At 46.9% G+C, this 25,419-nt stretch overlaps 2 protein-coding genes across 2 annotated transcripts in view; one reads left to right on the top strand and one right to left on the bottom strand.

Annotated features, from left to right (window-relative positions):
* The window catches only part of P3H3 (prolyl 3-hydroxylase 3), a 35,292-nt gene extending 25,662 nt beyond the window's left edge, over positions 1–9,630 (top strand). Inside the window, exons 11-15 of the mRNA XM_060236878.1 lie at positions 668–818; positions 5,200–5,317; positions 6,492–6,567; positions 7,258–7,398; positions 8,460–9,630. Coding sequence (XP_060092861.1) covers positions 668–818; positions 5,200–5,317; positions 6,492–6,567; positions 7,258–7,398; positions 8,460–8,678 — 705 coding nt within the window. The 3' untranslated portion in view covers positions 8,679–9,630. The remainder of the gene's footprint in view (positions 1–667; positions 819–5,199; positions 5,318–6,491; positions 6,568–7,257; positions 7,399–8,459) is intronic.
* Positions 1–25,419, bottom strand: part of MLF2 (myeloid leukemia factor 2) — a 449,608-nt gene that overhangs the window by 283,204 nt on the left and 140,985 nt on the right. The window lies entirely within an intron of this gene.

The following is a 25,419-nucleotide window of genomic DNA, read 5'->3' as shown; positions in this document are numbered from 1 at the left end:
AGTCTTCCAAGAGCTTGCAAAAAAGAGCCTTGTAAAGCTCCTGGAGGATTGGCTACATCAGGGTGTGTGGCCTAATATGCAAAGGAGCTCCTGCTAGAATTCCACCCCTGCTCCTGGCCAGTTTGCTTTCTCCTGTCTTTTCTTGTCTGCTTTTGGCCAGTATTGGATCAGTGGTCTTCTTCAAGGCCTGTTTATTGCTGGTCGGCGAGAGAGCTTTTTGGCCTCGCAGAATGGCCACTGTCGCCGATCATGCAGGGATGTAGCAGAACTCCGCATTTGACCAGCTGCTTGAAAGAAAAGGAGATGAATGAATGAACTGGAGAGGGGGGGGTGAGAATCAACCAGAAGGAGCACTCATCTCCTGCTTTACCTATCTGCTAAGAAAGTACCTGTGTCTGCCTACCTGCCCCCTTCTGTTTCAAATCACCTACCTCCACATTGCAGCTTGGTATACAGTTCTTAAAGGGGAATGATCTCACTCTCCCTTTTGACTACACTAATTAGGGATGCTGCTGTGTGTTCCGGTTTTGTGCTTGTTTTTCTTTTTTCCCACACACCACACCCACCATGCCTAAATGTGCATAAATGCCATACTAATAACACACAAGTCTGTGTGCTGTTTTGCACCAATTTGTGTCTCCTCCTCCTTTCACGCCCCCATCTGCAGCTAGCTGAGGAGGGCACCGTGAACTGGAGGGACGCTAAACTGCTCCTACAAGCCAGCGAGAAATCCCGGGAAATCGTGGAATCCTATTTCACCCCTGAGAAGAGACTCCACTTTTCATTCACACACCTGGTCTGTCGCACAGCTACTGAAGGTAAGGCTCTCTTGATCTGTCTATCAGTCTTACACGCTGAAGAAATGGGCATGTACATGAAAGCTTATGCCCAGAACTAAGCTTTGTTGATCTTAAAGGTACCACTGGACTCAAACTTTGTTATGTAGGTTCAGACCAATATGGCTACTCACCTGAAACTATGATTAGGGGAGGGACAGTGGCTCAGTGGTAGAGCATCTGCTTGGGAAGCAGAGGGTCCCAGGTTCAATCCCCGGCATCTCCAAAAAAGGGTCCAGGCAAATAGGTGTGAAAAACCTCAGCTTGAGACCCTGGAGAGCCGCTGCCAGTCTGAGAAGACAATACTGACTTTGATGGACCAATGGTCTGATTCAGTATAAGGCAGCTTCATATGTCCATGTACCAGTGTTCCCTCTAAGCTGTGTTAGTGTGACCTAGCTCACAGATTTTTAGCCTCCAGCTCACACATTTTTGTCTTAGCTCAGGAAGGATGGCCCCAGAGCACACTCATTTATGCAGGAGCTCAAAACTTTAATGCCAGCAGCTCACAAAGTAGAATTTTTGCTCACAAGACTCTGCAGCTTAGAGGGAACATTGATGATGATCTGAACGAATCAAAAGTCTTCTGCACTGATAAATACCATTTGTTTCTGCTGGTAGTAATAGTGTACAGCTGGGACACCGAGGATTGACTGGTGCAGAATTAAACTATTACTCAGAAGAGTGTGGGAGGCAAAACAGGAAAAAGTATGAATTCAGGAACCAAATGCAGATATGACATCAATAACAGTTCTGAGTATAAGCCTGAGGGATTAACTAGAGGTTACATTTAGGTAAGTAGGCCAGAATAAATCTTTGTTGGTCTTGAAGGTGTCACTGGACAAACTTTGCTCTATGGTTACACTGTCCTTGTATCCATTCCACCCGCCTCCCCCATGGTGGCATGCTCAGAACTTTAATTCCTAGGTGTGCTTCAGCCCAAAGCCTTCTCCCCACACTCCTTTTCTGATCTGAAAAGACCCTGGAGAGCTATTGTTTGCTCCACTGGGGGGACTTATGTGTACAAATGGACTAAATGCAGGGGTAGAATTCTAGCGGGAGCTCCTTTGCATATTAGGCCACACACCCTGATGTAGCCAATCCTCCAAAGGAATTCCTGCTGTGAAAAAAGCCCTGAACAACAGATATTTGTGAGCCGCAAGACTTGAATGCCAGATGTTTGAGAGCTACAAGACAGGAAGGAAGGAAGGAAGGAAGGAAGGAAAGAAAGAAAGAAAAAAGGAAGGAAGGAAGGAAGGAAGGAAGGAAGGAAGGAAGGAAGGAAGATGGGGAAGTGGAAAGAAAGCAACTTTGCCTCTAAATGCATTCTCCAAGCCAGCCATTGGGGGCTTCGAGAACCTCATAGTATGTGTGAAAGAGCCACATATGGCTACTTAGCCACAGTTTAGCCATCCCTGATGTAGAGAGTAGCATTCTAGTTGGATTAAAGGACCAACTCATCTTAGGTTAAGGAGCTTTCAGTGTAGTTTGCAAAAAGGCCTCTCGGTAGCCCTACAAATGGCAGTTCTGTGGTTCTTCTTAAGATTCCCCAGTGCTATTAAGACTCCCTGCACAGGGACAGCCAGCCACACAACAGAGGCCGAGATCAACCGCCTGCTTCAGACAGCCAATTTTGTCTAATATTAAGGACGGCAGCTCTGAGCTGCAAGGCAGAATCTACAGGGAAGTTCTGCTGCTCTGATATTGCAGGGGGTTTAATTTCAAAGAAGTTAGAGAACTTCCCTGTGGACAGAGCCCTGTGCCAAATAGTGAGCGTGTGTGTTTTTGTGTTTGGATTTTCTTTCTACAGCACTAAAACGTCTTGGGCTGGCCTGGTCGCTTGGAGAAAAAGTTATGTAGCCATGATTTAATAATAACTATGCAGTGGGCTCTCCTTTTCAAACAGCGTATTGGTGGCCATCTGGCAGCAATGCTGATTCTGTGAACTTAGGAACATAAGAGAAGCCATGTTGGATCAGGCCAGTGGCCCATCCAGTCCGTCACACAGTGGCTAAAGAAACCAGGTGCCATCAGAAAGTCCACTAATGGAGACTAAAAGCCTTCCCACTGTTGCCCCCCCAAGCACCAAGAATTCAGAGCATCACTGCTCCAGACAGATAATTCCTTCTATTCCCTGTTTCCCATCCCTGGGGAAGGCAATGTGATGGACCTCTGCTCCATATGTTTATCCAATCCCCTCCTGAAGCTGTCTATGCTTGTAGCTGCCGCCACCTCCTGTGGCAGTGAAGTCCACCCTTTGGCAAATCATGAGGAGGAGGGCAAGAAGGGTTGCATCAGTGCTTAGTTCTCATGGCCTTTTCTTACATGCTCAGGGAAATGCTGATAGATAGTTACTTTGGAGTCAGGAAGCAATTTTTCTCCAGATCAGTTTGGCCAGGGATCCTGGAGGTTTCTTTGCCGTCTTCTGGGCATGGAGCAGGAGTAACTGCAGGTGTGGGAGGAGGTATTTATGAATTTCCTGCTTTGTGCAAGGGGTTGGACCAGGTGAGCCTGGAGGTCCCTTCCGACTCTATGATTTTGTGTGCTACCAAGTCACAGGTGTCTCATGGCGACCCCAGGAGCATGATATGTTCAAGGTAAGAGATGAGCAGAGGTGGCTTGCCATTGCCTGCCTCAGCATAGCAAACTGGAACTAGTGTTGCTCTGCCCCCAGATTTCTGTGGTCCCCGGTGCAAACATTCAATTCCCTACCAGTTGCTCCACGGGTGCATTTTGACACACAGCTCCCTCCAGTTCCCCTTGCAACTTTGTGATGCTGCCTTTTAAGAAGAAGAGGAGGAGGAAGAAGAAGATATTGGATTTATAGCCTGCTCTATGCTCTGAATCTCAGAATAGTCACAATCTCCATTACCTCCCCCCCCCAAAAAAAACCCAGACACTCAGTGAGGTAGATGGGGCTGAAAGAGCTCTTATAGCAGCTGCCTTTTCAAGGACAGCTCCTGCGGGAGCTATGGCTGACCCAAGGCCATTCCAGCAGGTGCAAGTGGAGGAGTGGAGAATCAAACCTGGTTCTCCCAGATAAGAGTCTGCACGCTTAACCACTACACCAAACTGGCTTTAAGGATTAAGAAGCCTGGGGGCAAAGCAACACTAGTAAGAAACTGGTACCAGTCTTCCTTGGTGGTTTCCCATCCAAATATTACCCTGTTTAGCTTCCAAGCTGCAATCCAGATATTACCCTGGTTAGCTTCAGGCTGAGATCAGACTGATCGGGGCCATTGAGCCATGCAGATTCATGTAAAATCCGAAAACCAGAACAAAACTGGCACAAAACATCGTGCAAGCTTTTGAACTCGCCAGAGTTATTCACCAGGCTGAGCGTGACAAAACCTAAGAAGGTAGGAAGCAGAACTTGCAGGCTGTGCTCTTAAGCTCTGGTCTTGCAGGGGTCCTTTGTGAGCAGTCGACTTCTTCGCTTTGTTGCCGAGATGTAGAGTTAACACCAACGAAGTGAAGAAGCAGACAGCCTGCTTGTATTTCACAAAGGGTACCTGCAAGATCAGACCTTAAGATCGTGGCCTGGGATTTCTGTGTTCTACTCTTTTTGCCTTTTCAAATTCTGAAACACTCAGCTCCTGAACCTGAATGTGTGCTGTGTTTTGTGCCAATTTGATCTATCCTAGTCAAAGGTATTGCCCTGACCTGGAGAGCCCAGGTTAGCCTGATTTTGTCAGATCTGAGAAGCTAAGCAGGGCTAGACTCAGCTGGTATTTGGATGGGAGACCTTCCAGGAATACCAAGGTCATGATGCAGAGGCAGGCAATGACCAACTATCTCAGAATGTCTCTTGAGAGCCAGTTTGGTGTAGTAGTTAAGTCCACGGACTCTTATCTGGGAGGACCAGGTTTGATTCCCCACTCCTCCACTTGCAGCTGCTGCAATGGCCTTGGGTCAGTCATGGCTCTTGCAAAGTTCTTGAAAGGGCAACTTTTGGGAGAGCTCTCTCAGTCCCACCTACCTCACAGTGTGTCTGTTGTAGGGGAGGAAGGTAAAGGAGATTGTGAGCCGCTCTGAGACTCTGAAATTCAGTGTAGGGTGGGATATAAATCCAAAATCTTCGTCTTCCTCTTGTCTTGAAAACCCTTCAGGGTTGCCATACAGCGGTGATTTGAAGGCAAATAATTAAAAAAAAAAGTATGCAGATGCTGTTCTGTCGAAACTGTACTCTAGCTACTGTCAGCTGCAATACCTGCACTGCCCTCTTCTGGCAAAAGAGCTGCAGTCTTTGTTCTGTGCAGAGGTGTGGAGGAGAGTGAAAAGGCTGTGCTTGAGCGGAAGCATCTTTTGTGACCTGTAGTCTCCAGAACAAGGGCAGTGATGGCTTTTATGGATCTCCCTGTAGGGGAACAGGAGGGTCGCATGGACCTCAGCCACCCTGTCCACGCGGACAACTGCCTTTTGGACCCAGAAGGCAACACATGTTGGAAGGAGCCTCCTGCTTACATCTACAGAGACTACAGGTGAGGCATTGAGCATGGAGACAGGTGCCACGTTTCAGTACCACGTCTGTTCATTCATTTACATAGGATTCCATCTTAGAAGCATTTTAAAAAGAACTGCAGAACTTCCCTGGGAGTCTGGTGGTGGGGGAAGGGCCCTTCAAATTGCAGCGCTTTCCTGCATTGTCAGAATGTATAGCGATGGCCAGGGGTGGAATTCTAGCAGGAGCTCCTTTGCATATTAGGCCACACCCCTTGATGTAGCCAGTCCTCCAAGAGCTTACAAAAAGGAGCCTTGTAAGCTCTTGGAGGATTGGCTACATCAGGGGTGTGTGGCCTAATATGCAAAGGAGCTCGTGCTAGAATTCCACCCTTGGCGGCCATGGTTTGAACAACTTTAAAGGGAGTTTAGGCAAATCTGTGGAAGATTGGAGTATATCAGCCATTATAACTCGGTGGAATCTCCATGCTGAGAGGAAGTTTTCCTCCGTTTATTAAGTCCTGTGGCTTAACTCAGTTTTCCCAGAAGCCTCTGACGAGCCATAGTTAAAAACAGGATTCTGGACTTGATGGCTCTTGATCCATTCCTACATTCTAACAACTCTGATACGTGCAATGGCTGCAGGTAGATGTTACAGTGGTAGCAAGGGGATACAGAAAACACCACTTGATTGCAGTTCTCTGTAGCAACCTTAATTGTATTGCAACCTTAATTGAGAGCCAGTTTGGTGTAGTGGTTAAGTGTGCGGACTCTTATCTGGGAGAACCGGGTTTGATTCCCCACTCCTCCACGTGCAGCTGCTGGAATGGCCTTGGGTCAGCCATAGCTCTAATAGAGAGCCAGTTTGGTGTGGTGGTTAAGTGTGCGGACTCTTATCTGGGAGAATCAGGTTTGATTCCCCGCTCCTCCACTTGCAGCTGCTGGAACGGCCTTGGGTCAGCCATAGCTCTGGCAGAGGTTGTCCTTGAAAGGGCAGCTGCTGTGAGAGCCCTCTCCAGCCCCACCCACCTCACAGGGTGTCTGTTGTGGGGGGAGAAGATAAAGGCGACTGTGAGCCACTCTGAAACTCTGAGATTCGGAGTGGAGGGTGGGATATAAATCCGATATCATCATCATCACTCATCCTCTTGGCATTTCTCATTGTGAGTTGTGGATAGGCAAGGATTAGGAACCGGTCTCCAATCTTCTTTGCAGTGCAATCCTGTACCTGAATGATGACTTCCAAGGAGGAAACCTCTTCTTCACGGAGATGGATGCCGTGACTGTCACTGTGAGTCTGAGCTTAGGTCTGGAGAAGCCAGGAGAGCACCAGAGTCATGCCTGGGTTGGGATTTCGCCCTTGTATCCAGCCCTGTCTGTGTGTAGCAACCCAGCAGATTGAAAGGGGGCAGGCAAAGGCAAAGGCAGCCACATTTCACACCAGGGCAAATGTTAACTCCTTCTCCCTGGGCATTTCATCCAACTCTCTGCACTCCTTTCTCCAGAGAGCCGGTTTGGTGCAGTGGTTAAGTACGCAGGGACTCTTACCTGGGAGAACTGGGTTTCATTCCCCACTCCTCCATCTGCAGCTGCTGGAATGGCCTTGGGTCAGCCTTAGCTCTCACAGAGTTGTCCTTGAAAGGGCAGCTTCTGTGAGAGCTCTCTCAGCCCCACCTACCTCAAAGGGTGTCTGTTGTGGGGGAGGAAGATAAAGGAGATTGCGAGCTGCTTTGAGATTCAGAGTGGAGGGTGGGATATAAAACCAGTATCATCATCTTTTTTCCCCCTTCCTTTTGTTCTTTTCCAAGTCTGCACAGAATTCTTTGCTCCAGAGCAGACAGGGGACTATTTTCCTCTTCCTGTTTACTGCTTATTGCAGATCCCAGAAGGATAGCTCTTGTGCTGGATGGTGGATGAAGGGCACATCACATGAGGAGCATTGATTTACCATTTCCCCTCTGTCCTTCTCTTTCTTGGGTAGGCCCAGGTACGGCCAAAATGCGGGAGGCTGGTGGCCTTCAGCTCTGGTGGGGAGAACCCCCACGGCGTGTGGGCTGTGACGCGTGGGAGACGCTGCGCCATTGCCCTCTGGTACACCCTCTCTCAGGAGCATTCTGAACAGGTATGAAGGGATTGGGAAGCTATGGGGAAGGAGAGAAAGCATCAGTGACACTGTCCGAAGGCTTGATGAAGCAGACCGTTAGCGAGCTTTCAGGCATCAATAAAAGCATGTGGAATTTCAGGAGTGCAAAGGTTTCTTCAGGGGGTCATTTCATAAAAAAGGAGGTGCCGGAGCTCATTAGCACAACTCATTTGCACAACTTATTTGCATATGCCACACACCTCTGACATCACTGGAAGGTGGACTAAATTATATCCGCTCAGGATCTACCTGAAAATGCTTCTTGAGTTATAATTGTCGTAATAAAACCTTAACTCCCATCATACTTTTTGAATTGCTTTCTCCTATGTGGCCCCCGTGTCATAATAAAGATTTCCATCTGTCTGCTTTATACATTTTGGCTCTTTTCACATTTTTTGTGGGGGGAAATATTAGAAAGTTTGTCAAATCTTAGCGTTCAGCAAAATTCTCATAGGGGGTTTGAGCAATAGAGCCCAGAAGCAAGTATTGGGGGGGAGGGAGAGAGAGAGAAAGAAAGAACACAATAAATTTAGAGGTTCCAGATCTCTAAATTATATCAGCTCAGGATCTACGTTAAAATGCTTCTTGAGTTATAATTGTCGTAATAAAACCTTACTCCCATCATACTTTTTGAATTGCTTTCTCCTATGTGGCCCCCGTGTCATAATAAAGATTTCCATCTGTCTGCTTTATACATTTTGGCTCTTTTCACATTTTTTGTGGGGGGAAATATTAGAAAGTTTGTCAAATCTTAGCGTTCAGCAAAATTCTCACAGGGGGTTTGAGCAATGGAGCCCAGAAGCAAGTATTGGCGGGGGGGGGAGAGAGAAAGAACACAATAAATTTAGAGGTTCCAGATCTCTGTTCCTGAGAGCTCCTGCCCAAAATAAGGCCTGGGTTTCTTACTGCTTTGGGAAAAGGCGGAAATTCGGGGGGGGGGGGGGGGGCGGTGCTTTTGTGTATATTTTAGAACGAGCCACAAGTGAAGTCCCATCCCCTTTCTCCTTCTTACAAATAAGGCCCAGTCTCTTGGTTTACAGGAAAGAGCCCAGGCGGAAGAGCTGGTGAAACAGAAGGAGTCAGAACAGGAAGAGTCTCATTCAGACGGCAAGGAGAAGGCCGAAGCTGGCCACAGCACTGGAGACTCGCCAGAGCCTCCCACTCCCAAGGGAAGGGCCAGATCCGCTGGCCGGAGGAGCAAGCAGTACTCAGAGTCCGGGGTACAGACCAAGGGGCTGCAAACCAGAGACGAACTCTGAGTAGAGATGCAACTTGTGTGACTTTAAATCTCTAAACTGGCCCCTCTGCGACAGGCTAAGGAAGTCTGCCTGATTTTGCTATTGACATCGCAGCAAGGAAGGTGACTTCAGAAGGCGATGCTTGAGTTACACTCGCCATCTTCACCTGGAAGTCCTTTTGCCCCAGCCAAGGGGACTGAAGTTGTGAGCCCGTGCATCAGAGGGGCCCAGAGAGACTTAGCTATGAGCCACAAATCCTCAGTTTCAATTTGCCACGAACTTCTTGGGTGGCCTTAAGCAAGACACGCTTGCTCACTGTCTTTCTCTCCCCCTCATCTGCAATACGAAAATACGAATACTGATCAGACTTACAGGGTTGTTGTGAGGGTGACTGAAATCACATGTGAAAAGTGCTGCAAACACTCCAAGGTGCTATATAAATGGGAGGAATTGTGAGTCTCCTGGTTCTCTCTCCCCCTCTTTTACACGGTCATACGGGGTAACCCAAAGCAAACAAAAGGTGAAAATTCTGAGAAGAGACGAACAGGGCTGAGAAATTCTGCTGCAATAGAAACCGGCCACCTCTGCTGGTCCAGCCACTCCTAAGCAGGGATCTGGAGTCAGAAAGTTAAAGTATGAAATAAAGGAGAAACTAGAAAGACCTTCAAGCCTGATGTTCTTGTCCAGAGGGTAACAGGCACGAGGAGCAGAGAAAGGCACACAAAGGGTGCAACTGTGCAAGTTTATTTTTCAGGTTACATTCCAAGAACAGCTAAGTGCTCTTCTCAACAGATCCAAAGCAGAGGGCTCTGGTTCTAGGCTTGTATTAGCCACATGCACGAGAATTAAGTTTCCTTCATCAGGGTGTTGAACATGGCCCCAGTGTTCCCTCTCTGCAGCTGTATGCTTTGCAGAACTGATCATCAGTTCATTTTATATCATGGTCTGAATATATTTGCTTTACTAAATGGTTCTGCTTGAAAGAGTGCTTTTTTAAAAGCTGGACTCCTTTTTTTTTAAGAACAAGAACCCATCTAAGTGCACGTAACAGGCACAGAGTTACTTAGTTAAGAGGGCTCAGGGTAGAAGTAGATGAATGGGAATAGAAATTCAAGTATCTGCTGAGCCATTGGGAAAACTCCAGCCAAGGCAAAAATATGGGCTTTTTCCTCCCCCACCCCCCCGCAAGCCCTCCAAGAAATATTTGGGGGAAAACTGAAATATATGCAATACTTACTGTTCTAGCAAACCTAAACTAATTTAACTGATATAATACCATAAAAGGCATCATGTATAACTTTGCATATAAAATTGCAATATTTGACTTATTTATGGAATTTAAAAGTTATAAATGCTTTAGTTTCAAGCAAGCAAAGTTATAAATATACTCAGTACTTGAGAGAAAACTGCAAGCTGGTGTACCCTTCATGATCTTAGCACACATACCTTAATTTTTGCTGTCTGGTTAGAGAGAGCAAAGTTCTCAGACTTTCAGTTTTCATCTAAGGCATTGGTGCAGTTTCTGCCTCACTTTCTCCTGATTATTCTTCTCCCTCCTGCAAAGTAGGGCAATAACCTCCTTTTTTCCCTGCCTGTGGGTAATTGTGTCACAGTGGTTTGTGAGAGGTGAAAATGTCAACCATGTCAGATCAAAAGGACAACGGAAGGCACACAACTGCTGAGAAGCCATGAAAGACCTGCACGACTCTCTTTCTAGGTGCAGAATTGTATCTTGTATATATCCACGGCATGCCTACCTTGTCTCTAAAAGCATTTCACTCGTAAATAAAAAACAATTAATAGGAGTGGGTTTTTTAGCACTCCCCAAAATTTACAGGGTTTTCATTGGAAAAAATTGGGGGAAAGTCCTTGGAAAGAAATGGAAAAAAGGTTTTGGAGTATTCCTCCAAATTTTTGCATTGAGGCGGGGGCTTCACCCATACACACCCAGGAACAGAATGTCAAGAGGCTCCATGGGCAGACTGGGGGAAGGTGGGAAAATCTGATCCCATGGGTGGCTCCACCCAAAGTTCTTGTAGGTCCCAAGCTGTTATGGTTTACCCAGTGCCTTTCGGTGTCTGTGTTAGATCCAATATGTGTGTGCAGCACCAGTATGCACAAAGATTTTCCAATTTACTGTGCACCCCTAGACTGAAAGAACTGGTCGACTGAATGTTCCACTTCACATTCAGATTTTCGTTTAGCCTTTATTTCTTTATTCCCCCCACTCCATATCTTTTCATTGAGCCTATAATTAAACATTCAGAAAGTTTTGCCACGTGATGGCTCAAGCCACACTGAGGGAAACAGCAAAACAGAAAGTTGCATGAGTATAATTCATTTATTGCATGTATACGCCGCCTTTCTCTTTATTGGGTATCCGGAACAGCTTGCAGTTTTTTCCTCTGTTTTATTGTCAAAGCGACTTTGTGAAGTAGATAAGGCTGATAGTGTGTGAGTGGCCCAACGTCACTCAGCAAGTTTCTGTGGCGGAGACAAAACCTGGTCTCCCAGTCTGATACTATAACCACTACACCACCATGCTGGTTACCTACAAGCCACAGTTGCAGCAACTGTTTATCAGAAGAAAATGGCCAGAAATTCAAGCTTTGAATTGTGACCTGTGTTGTGTTGCCAGCTCCTATGCTGTGACATCCTTACCATGTACTAACTGTGCTTCTGTTAGATAAACCACATCCCCATGCCTTCACACCACACACAAAACAGGTGGCATTTTGTATATTTGAGTGGGAAAAGGGAAGGCCACCATTGTGCTACTAAATGTGACTGCTGAGGAAACACAGGGCTTGAGTAGGTTTTGGGGTAAAAACCCAACAGGTCCAATTTGATGAACTTTGCCTCAGATAAGTGACAGGCAGAAAGAGGGAGCTGTGAGGCCTCTGTGGCTGTTGAAACAAAGATTTAATTAACAAATGATTGGTCAGGGAACAAACAAGAGGTCAGGGAAAAGGGAAAGCAGATGAGCGGCCCTTCCCTCAGCAAATACAAATCTGGGTGAGTTAGGAGGAGACTCCTGAGCAAGCAGCTTGGACCATGAGGGAAACATTTCCTACTCTGATCAGGCTTTTGTGGCCTTCCCACCACGAGAAAGCCATCTGAAGCTTGTCTACTCAGAAGTCAGGTCTCTTCAACAGAGCTTACGCCCAGTGAAGTACTTTGAGGAGGGCTCTGCTAGATCCCTGACTATTCCAGGCCAGGATACATGCCAATCTAGTGTCATTCACTCCTACGTGCGGGATTTGTTTCCAGAGATGGGATTATGTTGTAGCCGAAGAGAAACTAAGAAGGAGAGTGGGGGAAATAGCCCTTGTTCCTGGAAGCGATACAGGCCTGGGGCAGAGTTTTAAAAGGCACTTTCACACATGCTAAATAATCCACTTCAGAGGACCATTTGCAAGTGGATTTTGCCTTTTCACACAATAAAATCCAGTTGCAAAGGGAATTGAAAGTTGTTTTGTGTGTGTAAAAGCGCCTATGATGGGGCCAGCGCTGCTTGTGGTAGGAAGGGCTGGCCTGAGAGGTGGAAGAAAGTTTAGAAGAAAATCTGAGTGAAATGAATGAACCTTCACTTCATTTGCAGCCAGGCGTTAAAGTCTAGTCGCTGACAAGAGGGGAGCTCAGGAGTCAAGTCAAGCAGATGTTTGAATCTTCTTTGTGTTTTGACAACACTGAGCACTGCTGGCTTGGATGAGTTTCTGTTGAAAATTAAACCGTTTTTTAAAAAATTAAACTGTTTTCCTCACAGCCTTGCTGCTGGGTGTGAACTGAGAGAAGCCTTCTCCCCACAGCACAAACCTTGCCTCCAGGGCCAGCTCAAAGGATTGTGTCACACCCCAGCAATATACATCTGATGCCTCATCTCCCATGTCCAGGTTAGGTTGGCTCAGGCAAGACCAGGTGTGATGTCAGTCTGGGAGATGACAGCTGTCACTTCCCACATGGCTAATAGCGGGAATGAGTCAAACGGATGATATGTTGCCCCCCACCCCCAAGTTGCACTACCCTAAGCAGTTTGGGAGAGGAGCCCTGTGGCGCAGACTGGTAAGCTGCAGTACTGCAGTCCAAGCTCTGCTCACGACCTGAGTTCGATCCCGGTGGAAGCTGGATTCAAGTAGAAGGCTCAAGGTTGACTCAGCCTTCCATCTTTCTGAGGTCAGTAAAATGAGTACCCAGCTTGCTGGGGGTAAAGTGTAGATGACTGGGGAAGGCAATGGCAAACCACTCTGTAACAAAAAGTCTGCCAAGAAACAGTGATGTGACGTTACCCCAAAGGTCAGTAACGACTCGATGCTTGCATAAGGGACTACCTTTACCTTTAAGCCGTTTGGGGAGTGGCTTGATTGAAGAACCAGCCCTGCTGATCTCCCAAACTTCTTAGATGGCCATAAGCAAATCGCCTCCCTTAGCCTTTGAAGCCCATTCACAACAGGTATACTCATGCTGATGTATGAATAGTAATACAGTATTTACTCGAATGCAAAACTAGTGTTTTTTTTCCACAGGTACGTCATCAAAAAAGGGGATCATCTTATGTTGGCATACAGGTTACCGTTCTGTCCAATAACTTCCAGTAAGTCAATGGATCAAGGACATTAGAACTCTATCAGCATTTGAAAATATGGCATACAGATGGCAATTATATATGGACCCATTGTTAGATATTTGGAAATTGTTTAGAGACAGTTATGTGTTGATGTGCCACCACCGTTGCTATAATTTTGTCTTGTCTTTATGTATTTTTTTTTCTTCTTTAAAAACCTTACTTAGTTGCTGGATTTTTAAGTTCCGCCCCTTTGTTCTTTTTTTCTGTTTTTTTAAAAGAAATAAATGATTACAGTAATTTTTTTGCGTTTAAGGGGGTCGTCTAACATTCAGGGCTGCCTTCCTTGGAGTAAATATGAAGCACTTTGGACACTTGAAATTAGCTTGGTGTTAATATCCTTTTCCTTGTAACGGAGGGGCTGTGAAACTACACGCATTTCAAGTCCAACCCTTTGAATCTCCCCATCTTCCCTGCCCCTGCTGGTGACTTCCATTCTTCCAGAGACAAACTGGAATCCGGTTGTGTGCTCTTTTTTTTAGGGGAATGACAAAAGCCAGATACATGTGAGGCTCTCGGCCATCGCATGTGGCTACCTCTGGCCCAGAAGTGGCCCGGCTGATTAGATTGATGGCTTCCTGACGTCAGATACGATCCGTTAAAAGGTATTTATCTCGGGCTTGGGCCAAAGCTGCGGGAGAGATTAGAAGAGATTGAGGCCACGGTAATCCTCGGCAGCAGGCATCTCACCGCACGCGGCGGCCAAAAGGCCTTCGATCCAAAGCCTTTGGCATGCTGCAGCACACCTTTGTCCTTTAACTCTAGAAAATGGAGTTGCCATAACCACAGCACTGCAATTGATGATCGGTGCCTTCTGTTACCACCTCAGGGGCCTAAAGCAGAATTCATCCAATATCAGGATATCCTGTAACTTTTTTCCCTTCACCACATTTCTTTTTCCAGGCCCAGTTCCCACAAAATGTGAAACTACATGTGGGCCTCCCCCCCCTGCACCTTTTATTAATGCAATATTAGTACATGCAAACTAATTATAATTACTCTTTGGTTGTGTGTTTTTGGAAGGGGGAAAAAAAACAAGCAGGCATCATTCTCTGCCCCTCCCTGTCCCCTCCCAATCCACCTGCTTTGCATTAAGCCCCAATCCGATTTCCCCAACTCGCTGGTGTCTGATTTAATTTGCCTGATGCCGCTCCTGGAATTGGCTCTCCCCCAAAACCTCCACCCCACCCTTCCTTCCCCAGGCTCCCAGTTCCTCACAGGGAGATCTGTCCGAGGAGAGGATGAGACACTGCGAGTGAGAGCGCGAGGCACGGAGCGTGGTGGACCGGCAGCTGGTGCCAGAATATAGGAACCGCCGATAGAAGCCAGCGGCGGAACTCCTCGTCTCCAGGCTTGAGGGAGCCTAACACCCCAGGGGGTCTTGAGCAGGAGGGGGTCAACCCGTATAGCACGGTAAGATGGCACCCCTGACTTATAGTTCTCCTTTCTCCCTGCCTGCTTGGGAATTGGTAGCTGAATGTTGGGCTTGATGGAATGCAAACCCCTATCCACGTTCAGTGGTATGTAGAAAGAGACCAACTGGTATCTCTGTGGACTGGAACTTCCACAAGGATAGATCCCATTTAGAAGCTAAATTGAACAGGTGAAGGTTATGGACTGGGCTATTTCACAAAACTTTTTTTGTTGTTGTTAGGCTAGAATGTCAGACTTGGGTCTGAGAGACCCAGCTTTGAATCCTCGCTCTGCCACAGAACCTTGCTAGATGACCATGGGCCAGTCACACACTCTCCACCTAACCTACCTCACAGGGTTGTTGTGTGGCTAAAATGGCAGAGAGTAAGCTGCTTTGGCTTCCCATCAGGCAGAAAGGCAGGATATAAGTAAAATAGGTGAATAAAATAAATAAATACGCACTAGAAGTTGGGGATGGGGGGCACAGAATGTGTGTATCAGTTTCTGTGAAGCGGGACACAAGTCTTTCTCTTTTAACATCTGTGTCAATTTCCCAACCAGGGCACTCTTGAGAATGCTTGTTGGAGGGATTTTTTGGTACATTCTTACTGTCTTATGGAAAACATACATCTGGTGTAAAGTGAACCAAGAGTCAGGTTGTCAGGACCAGATTCCATTTTGCTGGATTAAAAAAAAAAACACCTTTCAAACACGACCCCACTCTCACTTCTATCCAAAAAGGAGACCCCATCTTTAGGTAAACAATGTACCTTGAGGGACCCCTTCAGATCAGAATCCAATAGCCACATTCTCTTGGTATCTTTGGTCCCATCAAACTTTTAGCCTGCTCTCTGGGGAAAGGGATCTAGAACAGAGAGGAAGAGATCAGGGTAATTTTATCTTGCCCTTTGATCTCTTCTTGTGGGAGGAGGGGGCCGGAGGGGTGGATCAGCTCTCTATCCGGCTCTGAAGGTGCTCAGGGTCAATCAGGGTGCCCTAGGATTACGTGGGGGCCCCAAGACAACTATTAATCCCCCTTCCCTATGTCCTTCTGTGCCTTTTTCTTTTTCTATTTATGGCTCCTTGGCGTGAGCCTTGCTACAGCTTTCGCCTCAAGAGCAAAACTTGGGGTACTATAGGAATTTGTGTGGGGAGGCCAGAGGGCTCTGACAGGGCCTAGTCTGGCTCCTGCCCCACTGAAGCCAAGCAACTGCACAGCTGTGAGTTAGGGGGTGCCTCGCTATGGGGTCAGCTATGCTGGGCACTTCCTTGCAGGCTGAGTTATTATGAGAGACTGTATATTGACAGAAGTAGGCAGATATTCGTCAGGGCTGTCAACTCCTGGTGGAGAAATCCCTGGAGAATTGGAGGCGGAGCCTGGGAAGTGCAGGGTTTAGGGAGTTGACAGCCTCAGTGGGGGACAATGCCATAGGATCCGCCCTCCAAAACAGCCATTTTGTCCAGAAGAACCAATATCTGTAATCTGGAGATCAGTTGTAATACTGCTTCTCCAGGCCTCACCTGGAGGATGGCAAATCTTAAAAACACAGCCAAGACCTCAATTTGCAGAAAATTCAGAGGCCCTGATTCAAAATCATTCACCCTCTCAACACCAGATACAAGCACAGGAAGTAGAGACATTCAGTCAATCTGGTAAAGCAATTTTAGTCAGTCTTCCACATGAATGTTTAATAAGTGCTCAGTTGCCTAAACTCAGGCAGATGCTAGATATAAGTTGGCCCTTCAAACCACACAACATTTGTTTTGCTATTTTATTTTAGGATGGACCTGTTCACACAACTGGTGAACTCCATATTCAGGGTTCCTTTTCTCACACCTGCCAGAGTAGATGGCCAGCGGCTTAATTTGGATTTGAACTAGGAGTGGTATTTGCATCTAAGGCTACAACTAGTATTAAAGGTTGACATTAATATACAATAACCATTAAAACCTCGCTTTATATGGGAAATGCTGAGGGAAACCTGATCAAGTGTACACACAGTCTTAATATCCGGACACATGGTTTTTTATCCTCCCACTTTATTTAACAAAGTTTGAAACCTTTCTCAAGGACCCTTCCCTCAACATAAGAGGTGGAAGATCTCTTCTAGCAGAGGAGAGCTTCAAACTTAGTTGAGGGGTGTGATAGGAGGCAAACTGGGGTATAAAGTTGCCAGATCCATGTTGGGAAATTCCTGGAGATTTCAGGGTAGATCCTGGGGAGGGACATTGGGAGGGTATAATGTTATGGAGACCACCCTCCAAAGCACCCATTTTTTCCCTCAGGGGACCTGATCTCTGTAGGCTGAAGATCAATGGTAATTCTAGCAGATCTACAGGCTTCACCTGGAGATTGACAACCCTAGGACCCAAGCAAGTTGTTGAGAGAGCTGTATGTTGATTTTGAGAGTCTGTAGACGGGTTCAAAGTTTATTCGCTCCACAGAATTTGGCAGATTTGTGTGGGAAGGAGGCAAGTGGACTTTTGGATGGGATGCGTGGATGTTGTAGGGAGGAACTGAAGAGAAAATCTCTGTCAGTTGGCTGGTCTTGCTCCATGAGTCGCAAAGCAGAGGTTGTGAAACAGGAAGGACTTGCAAAATGGATATTGTAAATAACAGGAATAAAATATGAATTTAGCAGAGGAGGCCAAGGTGGAAACCTTTAATTGCAAAGGGTGAGAAATCATCACCTGAAAATCTGTAGCGTACTTTATCTAGGGCTTGTTATCTGGTCACCGCACCTCAAAAAAGATATTATAGCATTGGAAAAAGTGCAGAAAAGGGCAACTAGAATGATTAAAGGTTTGGAACACTTTCCCTATGAAGAAAGGCTAAAACGCTTGGGGCTCTTTAGCTTGGAGAAACGTCGACTGCGGGTGACATGATAGAGGTTTACAAGATTATGCATGGGATGGAGTAAGTAGTGAAAGAAGTACTTTTCTCCTTTTCTCACCATACAAGAACTTGTGGGCATTCAATGAAATTGCTGAGCAGACAGGTTAAAACGGATAAAAGGAAGTACTTCTTCACCCAAAGGGTGATTAACATGTGGAATTCACTGCCACAGGAGGTGGAGGCGGCTACAAGCATAGCCAGCTTTAAGAGGGGATTGGATAAAAATATGGAGCAGAGGACCATCAGTGGCTGTTAGCTACAGTATATATGTGTGTGTGTGTATGTGCAGCGAGCCTGCAGCAAACGTGGACTATTGCACCCTTCTTAAATCTTCGTTCGCGAAGCCAAGCCGAGAGAGAGAGAGAGATGTATATATATGCACACACACATATATTGGCCACTGTGTGACACAGAGTGTTGGACTGGATGGGCCATTGGCCTGATCCAACATGGCTTCTCTTATGTTCTTATGTTCTTAAGTGGAGGAGAAAGCAAATATCTGAGAAGGAGGCCATGATTCAGAGGAAAGGAACCACAGAAGCAAGGAGAACAGACCTCAAATAAGGCTGAAACCATCGAAGTGGTGGCAAACTTCCTTTACTGTGCTTATAAGAGGAGAAGTCTGTATAGAATGTTTAATTAACCCCCTTTTTTCCTGCTTCCTTGATTTGATACTGTTGTTATGTCAATAAAGGTTCTGTGACTGTGAGAACAGACAAGGCCCACTGGACTTTTGGATGGGATGAGTGGATGTTGTAGGGAGGAACTGAAGAGAAAAGCTCTGTCAGTTGGCTGGTCTTGCTCCATGAGTCGCAAAGCGGAGGTTGTGAAACAGGAAGGACTTGCAAAATGAATATTGTAAATAACAGGAATAAAACATGAATTTAGCAAAGGAGACCAAGGTGGAAACCTTTCATTGCAAAAGGTGACAAATCATCACCTGAAGATCTGTAGCGTACTTTATCTAGGGCTTATTCTGTGTTCAACATGATGAGAACATAAGAAGATCAGAGCAGCTGGCCATCAGGTTCGGCATCCTGCCTCACACTGCAGCCAGCCAATTGACCTGGGTGGATTACAAACAGGACACAGAAGTTGAGACCTTCCTTGACGCTACCTCATGTCACTGGTATTCAGAGGTTTGCTCCCTCAAAATGTGGAGGTCTTCTGCCCCCTTTTCGTTGTTTAAAAACTTCAATGCCTGAGGAAGGGTTCAATGAAGCTTAAAAGCCAGCTCTGCCATTTTAAGTGATCCTAATTAAAGAATTAAGACATAGTTTTGGTTTGGATTTCATCCAACACTGCATGGCTTACAAACCCAGAACTTGCTGACCAGAATTATAATGTGGATTTTATGTAACTTTCTTTTTGGTGGGTCTCAGATCCACTTTGATCAGTCTAAATCATTGGACAGTTCCTAGCTGCTCCATTTCTGGCTGCTCTGATGGGCAGATCCTTTAAAAAAAATTGTATGCCCATTGGGTTACTCACCAGAGCCTTTAAGAGTACCTAATATTGTTCTTCTTAATTCTGATACTTCTGAGGCTTCTTCTTATGAGCTTTCACTGCAGTATTTATTTACAACGCTTATAGATTGGGCCTTTGTGCCCAGTCAGGGCTACCAGGAGTTAGTTCTCTTGGAGAGATTTAAAGGTTCTGTCAGAGACCTGAACCTAAGCCACTACGTCTTTTCCTTTATATTTAGCTCTTCCAATCCCTCCTTAAATGTGCTCTAGCCCTGGATTCTTCCTCCAGCTTATTAACCCTTCTGCCTTTCTGGTCCAACTTTACTGCACGCAGGGGGCATCTGGGAATCAAGCCTCCATCCTCAAAATGAAAATTCAGACTTTTTTTTTTTTAATCCGCTAGAGAGAAACAGGTGGGAAACAACCAATACTCCCTCTAAGCTGTGAAGTTTTGTGAGCAAAAATTCTACTTTGTGAGCAACTGGCATTAAAGTTGTGAGCTGCTGCCTAAATTAGTTTGCTCTGGGGCCATTTTCCCTGAGCAAAGACAAGAATATGAGCCAGAGGCTAAAAAACGGAGCTAGTCCACACAAACTCAGCTTAGAGGGAACACTGGAAAGAACATGGGGTGACTGGGCCTGGGAAACCAGACACTGAGTGGGATGTGAGCCTACAAAGAGCAGAATTTTCAGGCGGGGGGAACTGAGTCTAGCTAATAATAGGGGCATGTTGAAAGTCTGCTCCCAAAAGGATAGTGTTGCCAACCTCCACGTGTGGTCTGGAGCTCTCCTGCTTTTACAACTGATCCCCAACTGGCAAAAATCGGTTCTCCTGGAGAAAATGGCTGCTTTGAAGGAAGTCGCAAAGAAGGCACGAATGGGAGTGGTGGATTGCTGTTTACAGAGTGGTCAAAACAACATCAGCCTGGAGTTGAGGGCATTTGGTTTGAATGCCCTTAACACACACAGAATTCAATAGCAGATAGATTCAGGCAGGCAGCTCTTAAGAGTTGCCAGCATCCAGGTGGGGCCTGGAGATCTCCCGCTTTTTCAGGTCTCCTGAAGAAAATGGCTGCTTTGAAGGGTGGACTCTATGGAATTGGACCCTGCTGAGGCCCCTCCCCTCCCCAAATCCCGCCCTCTCCTGGATCTACCCCCAAAGTCTCCAGGTATTTTTGTCTTAGCTCAGGAAGGATGACCCCAGAGCACACTGATCCATGCAGTAGCTCATCACTTTAATGTCAGTAACTCACAAAGTAGAATTTTTTGCTCACAAGGCTCCACAGCTTAGAGGGAGTACTGGTCCCATCGGATCCTCACACCGGCTATGGACGCCCACCATATTGTCGGGCTGTCCCCTCCTGCTGTCTTCTGGCCCTGTTTCTCACCTTAAGAAGTCATCTCCATCCCTTAGATGAATGACCCTGTGGCACAGAGTTTGAAAGAGCAACATAATATCCTAAAATATCTTGGGCCTGTCTACAAGAAGAATCACCCCATGGAAATGCAAGTTAGGGGCACCAGGGACCAGGACCGGATCTACATGTTTTTTTGAGGGGGGGAGGCAAAATTAAAGAATGACGCCCACTTATGGGCCCATTCTATTTTATGGCCCCATAGAATAGAATGGACTCCATACCCAAATTGGTGCCCCCCCCTTCAGGCGGCGCCCGGGCAAGCACCCCTCTCTGCTTCCCCCTAGATCCGGCCCTGTCAGAGACCCAATGAAGATACTGCTGATGTGTCTGTCTGGCTGTCTCCCAGACCTAGGCCAGACCCCAGGAACCGTGAGGAGGGAAGCGTGGGGTGCAAAGTTGTGACACAAGCCCTCTAAAACGGCTTGAAACACAGATACACCGGCATATTTTCAGACTGTTCCTCTGCCGGTTCGCTAGCGTGAAAATTCAAATAGATGAAACTTTATTTGCTATCCTCCCAGCAGGGCTTGAAAATCTTCTGGAATAACAACTCATCGCCACATTATGGAAATTGGTTCCTTGGGAGAAAATGGCTGCTTTGGAGAGTGGAGTCTGTGGCATTATACCCTCCCCTCCCCAACCCACCCTCAAATCTGCAGGAATTTCCCAACTCTGAGTCATATGAACGTACTGAATCAGACTATCAGTCCCTCACAGTCAGTATTGCCTACTCAGACTGGCTGTGGTTCTTAGGGTTGCCAATCCCAGGTGGAGGCAGGGGATCCCCTGTTTTGGAGGGCCTCCCCCCACTTCAGGATTATCAGAAAGCGGGGGGGATGTTTGCCGGGCACGCCATTATTCCCTATGGAGACCAATTCCCATAGGGTATAATGGAGAATTGATATGTTGGTACCTGGGGCTCTAGGGGGCGCTTTTTTGAGATGGAGGCACCAAATTTTCAGCATTATATCCAGTGCCTCTTCTCAAAGCACCCTCCAAGTTTCAAAAGGATTGGAACAGGGGGTTCACTTCTGAGTCTCAAAAAAGGTGCCCCTGCCCTTCATTATTTCCAAATGGAGGGAAGGCATTTAAAAGGTGTATGGTCCCTTTAAATGTGATAGCCAGAACTCACACCCTTGCTCCTGGCTTTACCCCCAAAGTCCCCAGATATTTCTTGAGTTGGATTGGCAACCCTAGCTGTGTCTCCAGGGTCCCAGGGCAGAGGGCTTTCCCATCACTTCCTACCTGGTTCTTTCAACCAGAGATGCCGGGGATCGAACCTGGGACCTTGCATACAAAGCAGATGCACTTCCATTGAGCCATGGCCCCTCCCCCTAGTCAGCAATTCTAGACAAAACAGTATAAACAGTTTTGTAGATAATCCTGGGTGTTTGTGTGTGTGTGGGGGGAAGAGAACAAAAAAGAGGGGGGAGGGGAGAGTCAGATACTATTTATGTAGAAAGATGGCAGCTGTTTCCTGGCACCATACCAGGACACTGTGATCCTGTGCCAAGCAGGAAACAATTCATACTGTACCCACTGGCTTGGAGCAAACAGTGAGAGACTGAAGATGGATCTGGCCTGGAATCCAAGAGGATGCTGGTCTGGGACACTGATTACATTCTGGCTCCCAAAAAGAAGACACAGGGAGATGTGAGGCCATTTTAGCTCACTTCAGATAATGCTTGGTGACCAGAGGAGATTCTGTCCCCTTAAAGTTGCCTTAAGAGTCTGTTTTGAGTAATTAAATGGGCTCACAGTTCCCCCGTGTCTAAGAACTGATGATCCGGAAAACTCCTGTAGTACATTGTGAGGAAAACAACTCGCTGTAACCAAATGGCGGCATAGGGGAATAGAAAGCTTTTGGAAGTGGGAAGGAGCTGGCCTTTCTGTTTGGTGTAGTGGTTTGGTGTAGTGGTTAAGTGTGCGGACTCTTATCTGGGAGAACCGGGTTTGATTCCCCACTCCTCCACTTGCACCTGCTAGCATGGCCTTGGGTCAGCCATAGCTCTGGCAGAGGTTGTCCTTGAAAGGGCAGCTGCTGTGAGAGCCCTCTCAAGCCCCACCCACCTCACAGGGTGTCTGTTGTGGGGGAGGAAGGGAAAGGAGATTGTAGGCCGCTCTCTGTCCTTGAAAGGGCAGCTGCTGTGAGAGCCCTCTCCAGCCCCACCCACCTCACAGGGTGTCTGTTGTGGGAGAGGAAGGTAAAGGAGATTGTGAGCCGCTCTGAGACTCTTTGGAGTGGAGGGCAGGATATAAATCCAATATCTTCTTCATCTTCTTCTTCTTCTGTTATTATGCCTCTATTAAGCCTGAGAGTTGATCATCTGCTCTGCAGGTTCAATCCACAATCCACGGCATCTCCAGTTAAAGAATATGATTGCTGGCGATGTGATAGACTTGTCTGCATGAGACCATAGGCCAGGGGTGTCCAAGCTTGCTTAATGTAAGAGCCACGTAGAATAAATGTCAGATGTTTGAGAGCCGCAAGACAGGAACATCAAATGTGTGAGAGCTAGGAAGGAAGGGAGGAGAAGGAGGAGGGAGGGAGGAAGGGGGAAAGAAAGCAACTTTAACTCTAAATGCATTCTCCAAGGTGCCAGCTGGTTTGGCTTGAAGAGGTGATTTAAAAAGAGAAATGCCTTCTCCAAGCCAACCAACAGGTGGTGGGGGCTTTGAGAGCCATATAATATGTGTGAAAGAGCCACGTGCGTCTCCTGAGTCACAGTTTTGGCCACCCCTGCCATAGACAATACTGGTCTGAGTAGACCGAGGTTGGACTCGGTATAGGGCAGCTTCATGTGTTCACCCACACAGGGCCAGGGTGGTGCAGTGGTTAGAGGGCTGGACTAGGATCTGGAACTCTGGGTCCAACCCTTCGCACTGCTATGGAAGCTCACTGGGTGACCTTAGTCTTGTCACTCACTCACAGCCTAACCTGCCTCCCAGAGTTGTTGTTGTGAGGATTACATGGAGAAGGAGAGAATGTTTGGGTCTGTACTGGGGGGAAAATAATACAAATATTATAAATAGCAGATGGCCCCTGTCATAGGTGACTGTGACTAGAAGATTGGGAAGGAACAGTGTCTGAACCTATGAGGAGAACTAAGGAGTTAAGATCAATAATGGAAACAGGGCCTAAATCGGGCAGGGCGGGGAGTGGGGGGGCTACCTCTAGCATTTGTGGGTGGTTTATTTATTCCGACTGGGGGTTGAACTTAGACTCTAATACTTGAAATCTGTTCCCCTGAGCTCATTTGAAGCCGTTCAGGATTATAGCCAGTATCAATGAATATAGAATACAGAGTATTCTTCCTGAATGATTTTAGATGTGCAGTAAGGAAGGATAAGGTATTGCACTGGGAATAAATGAATATAAAAACATCCCTGCTAGATCAGCCCAGTGGTCCATTTAGTCTGGCATCCTGTTTCACACAGTGGTCAGCCAGTTCCTCTGGAGGGCCAGCAGCAGGTAGGGTTGCCAATCCCCAGGTGGGGACAGGGGATCCCCCGGTTTGGGGGCCCTCCCCCCTCTTCAGGGTCATTAGAAAGCAGGGAATGTCTGCTGATACTCCATTATTCCCTATGGAGACCAATTCTCATAGGGCATAATGGAAATTTTATTCATGGGTATCTGGGGCTCTGGGGGAGCTGTGTTTTGAAGTAGAGGCACCAAATGTTCAGCATAGCATCCAGTGCCTCTCCAAAATACCCTCCAAGTTTCAAAAAGATTGGACTGGGGGGTCCAGTTCTATGAGCACCAAAAGAAGGTGTCCCTATCCTTCATTATTTCCAATGGAGGGAAGGCATTTAAAAGGTGCGTGGTCCTTTTAGATGTGATGGCCAGAACTCCCTTTGGAGTTCCATTATGATTGTCACAACCTTGCTCCACCCCCAATGCCTCCTGGCTCCACCCCCAATGTCTCCTGGCTCCACCCCCAAAGTCCCCAGAGATTTCTTGAATTGGACTTGGGAACCCTAACAACAGGGCTTAGAGGCTGAGGCCTTCCCCTGATGTTGCTTCCTGCCTCTACGAATCAGAGAATCTGACTTATGTGGTAGATGGCTTTGTTGATTTTCCTTCCAAACTGTAATTTACACATCAAGATTTTTTTTTCCCCCCTCTGCGCTATTTGACATGGAAACAAAAGCAAGTGGTGGTAATTTATTCTGGATCAATAACTTCTACATTACGCTGTTTGTTTCCCTTGGGTTTCAGGGACAAGTAAAGCAGTAAATAAGCCCATGGAAACAAATCACTCAGAAGGGGAATTGTGTTCCGTGAACATGGGTTTCTTAGGAAACCAGACTCAGTAATGGAGAAGCAATGTTCACCACCACCTCCATGGGGCAAGTTTATTTGCCTTGTATGCAGGGGTTTTTTTTGGGGGGGGGGGTAGCAGGAACTCCTTTGCATATTAAGCCATACCCCCCCCCCCGATGTAGCCAATCCTCCAAGAGCTTCCAGGGCTCTTAGTGCAGGGCCTACAGGAGGATTGGCTACATCAGGGGTGTGTGGCCTAATATTCAAAGGAGCTCCTGCTACAAAAAAAGCCCTGCTTATATGAAAAATCTGTGAGGAAAAATGCTGACTGAGAGGCCTGTTCACACAAAACAAAGCGCTTGGGTCCCCCATGTGTGTAGGCCCTGCTGAAAGACCTGCTCTGCCAGTTCCATGCTCAGAACTGAGTTCCTAGGTGCACATGACCTGGCACCCATCTGGGGGTTATGGAATTTCACAAGCACAACCCTCAAACAGGACCTGTGGTAGACACTTCAGGGACACCAGGGGAACATTTAAGGCTGGTGGATGACCCAAAGCATTGTGTGGGCAGGTTAGCGGCTTGATCACTGTCCATCTTCCTTTCAGTCACCCCGATGGCACACCCTTTGGATGTGCCATTCACTTGCAGTGACATCTCTTGAGAGCTAGTTTGGTGTAGTGGTTA

This window comes from Heteronotia binoei, chromosome 4, assembly GCF_032191835.1.
Source record: "Heteronotia binoei isolate CCM8104 ecotype False Entrance Well chromosome 4, APGP_CSIRO_Hbin_v1, whole genome shotgun sequence".
Classification (NCBI taxonomy): Eukaryota; Metazoa; Chordata; class Lepidosauria; order Squamata; family Gekkonidae; genus Heteronotia; species Heteronotia binoei.
Note: the sequence above shows the minus strand (reverse complement) of the source record. Positions and strands in the feature narration are given on the sequence as shown.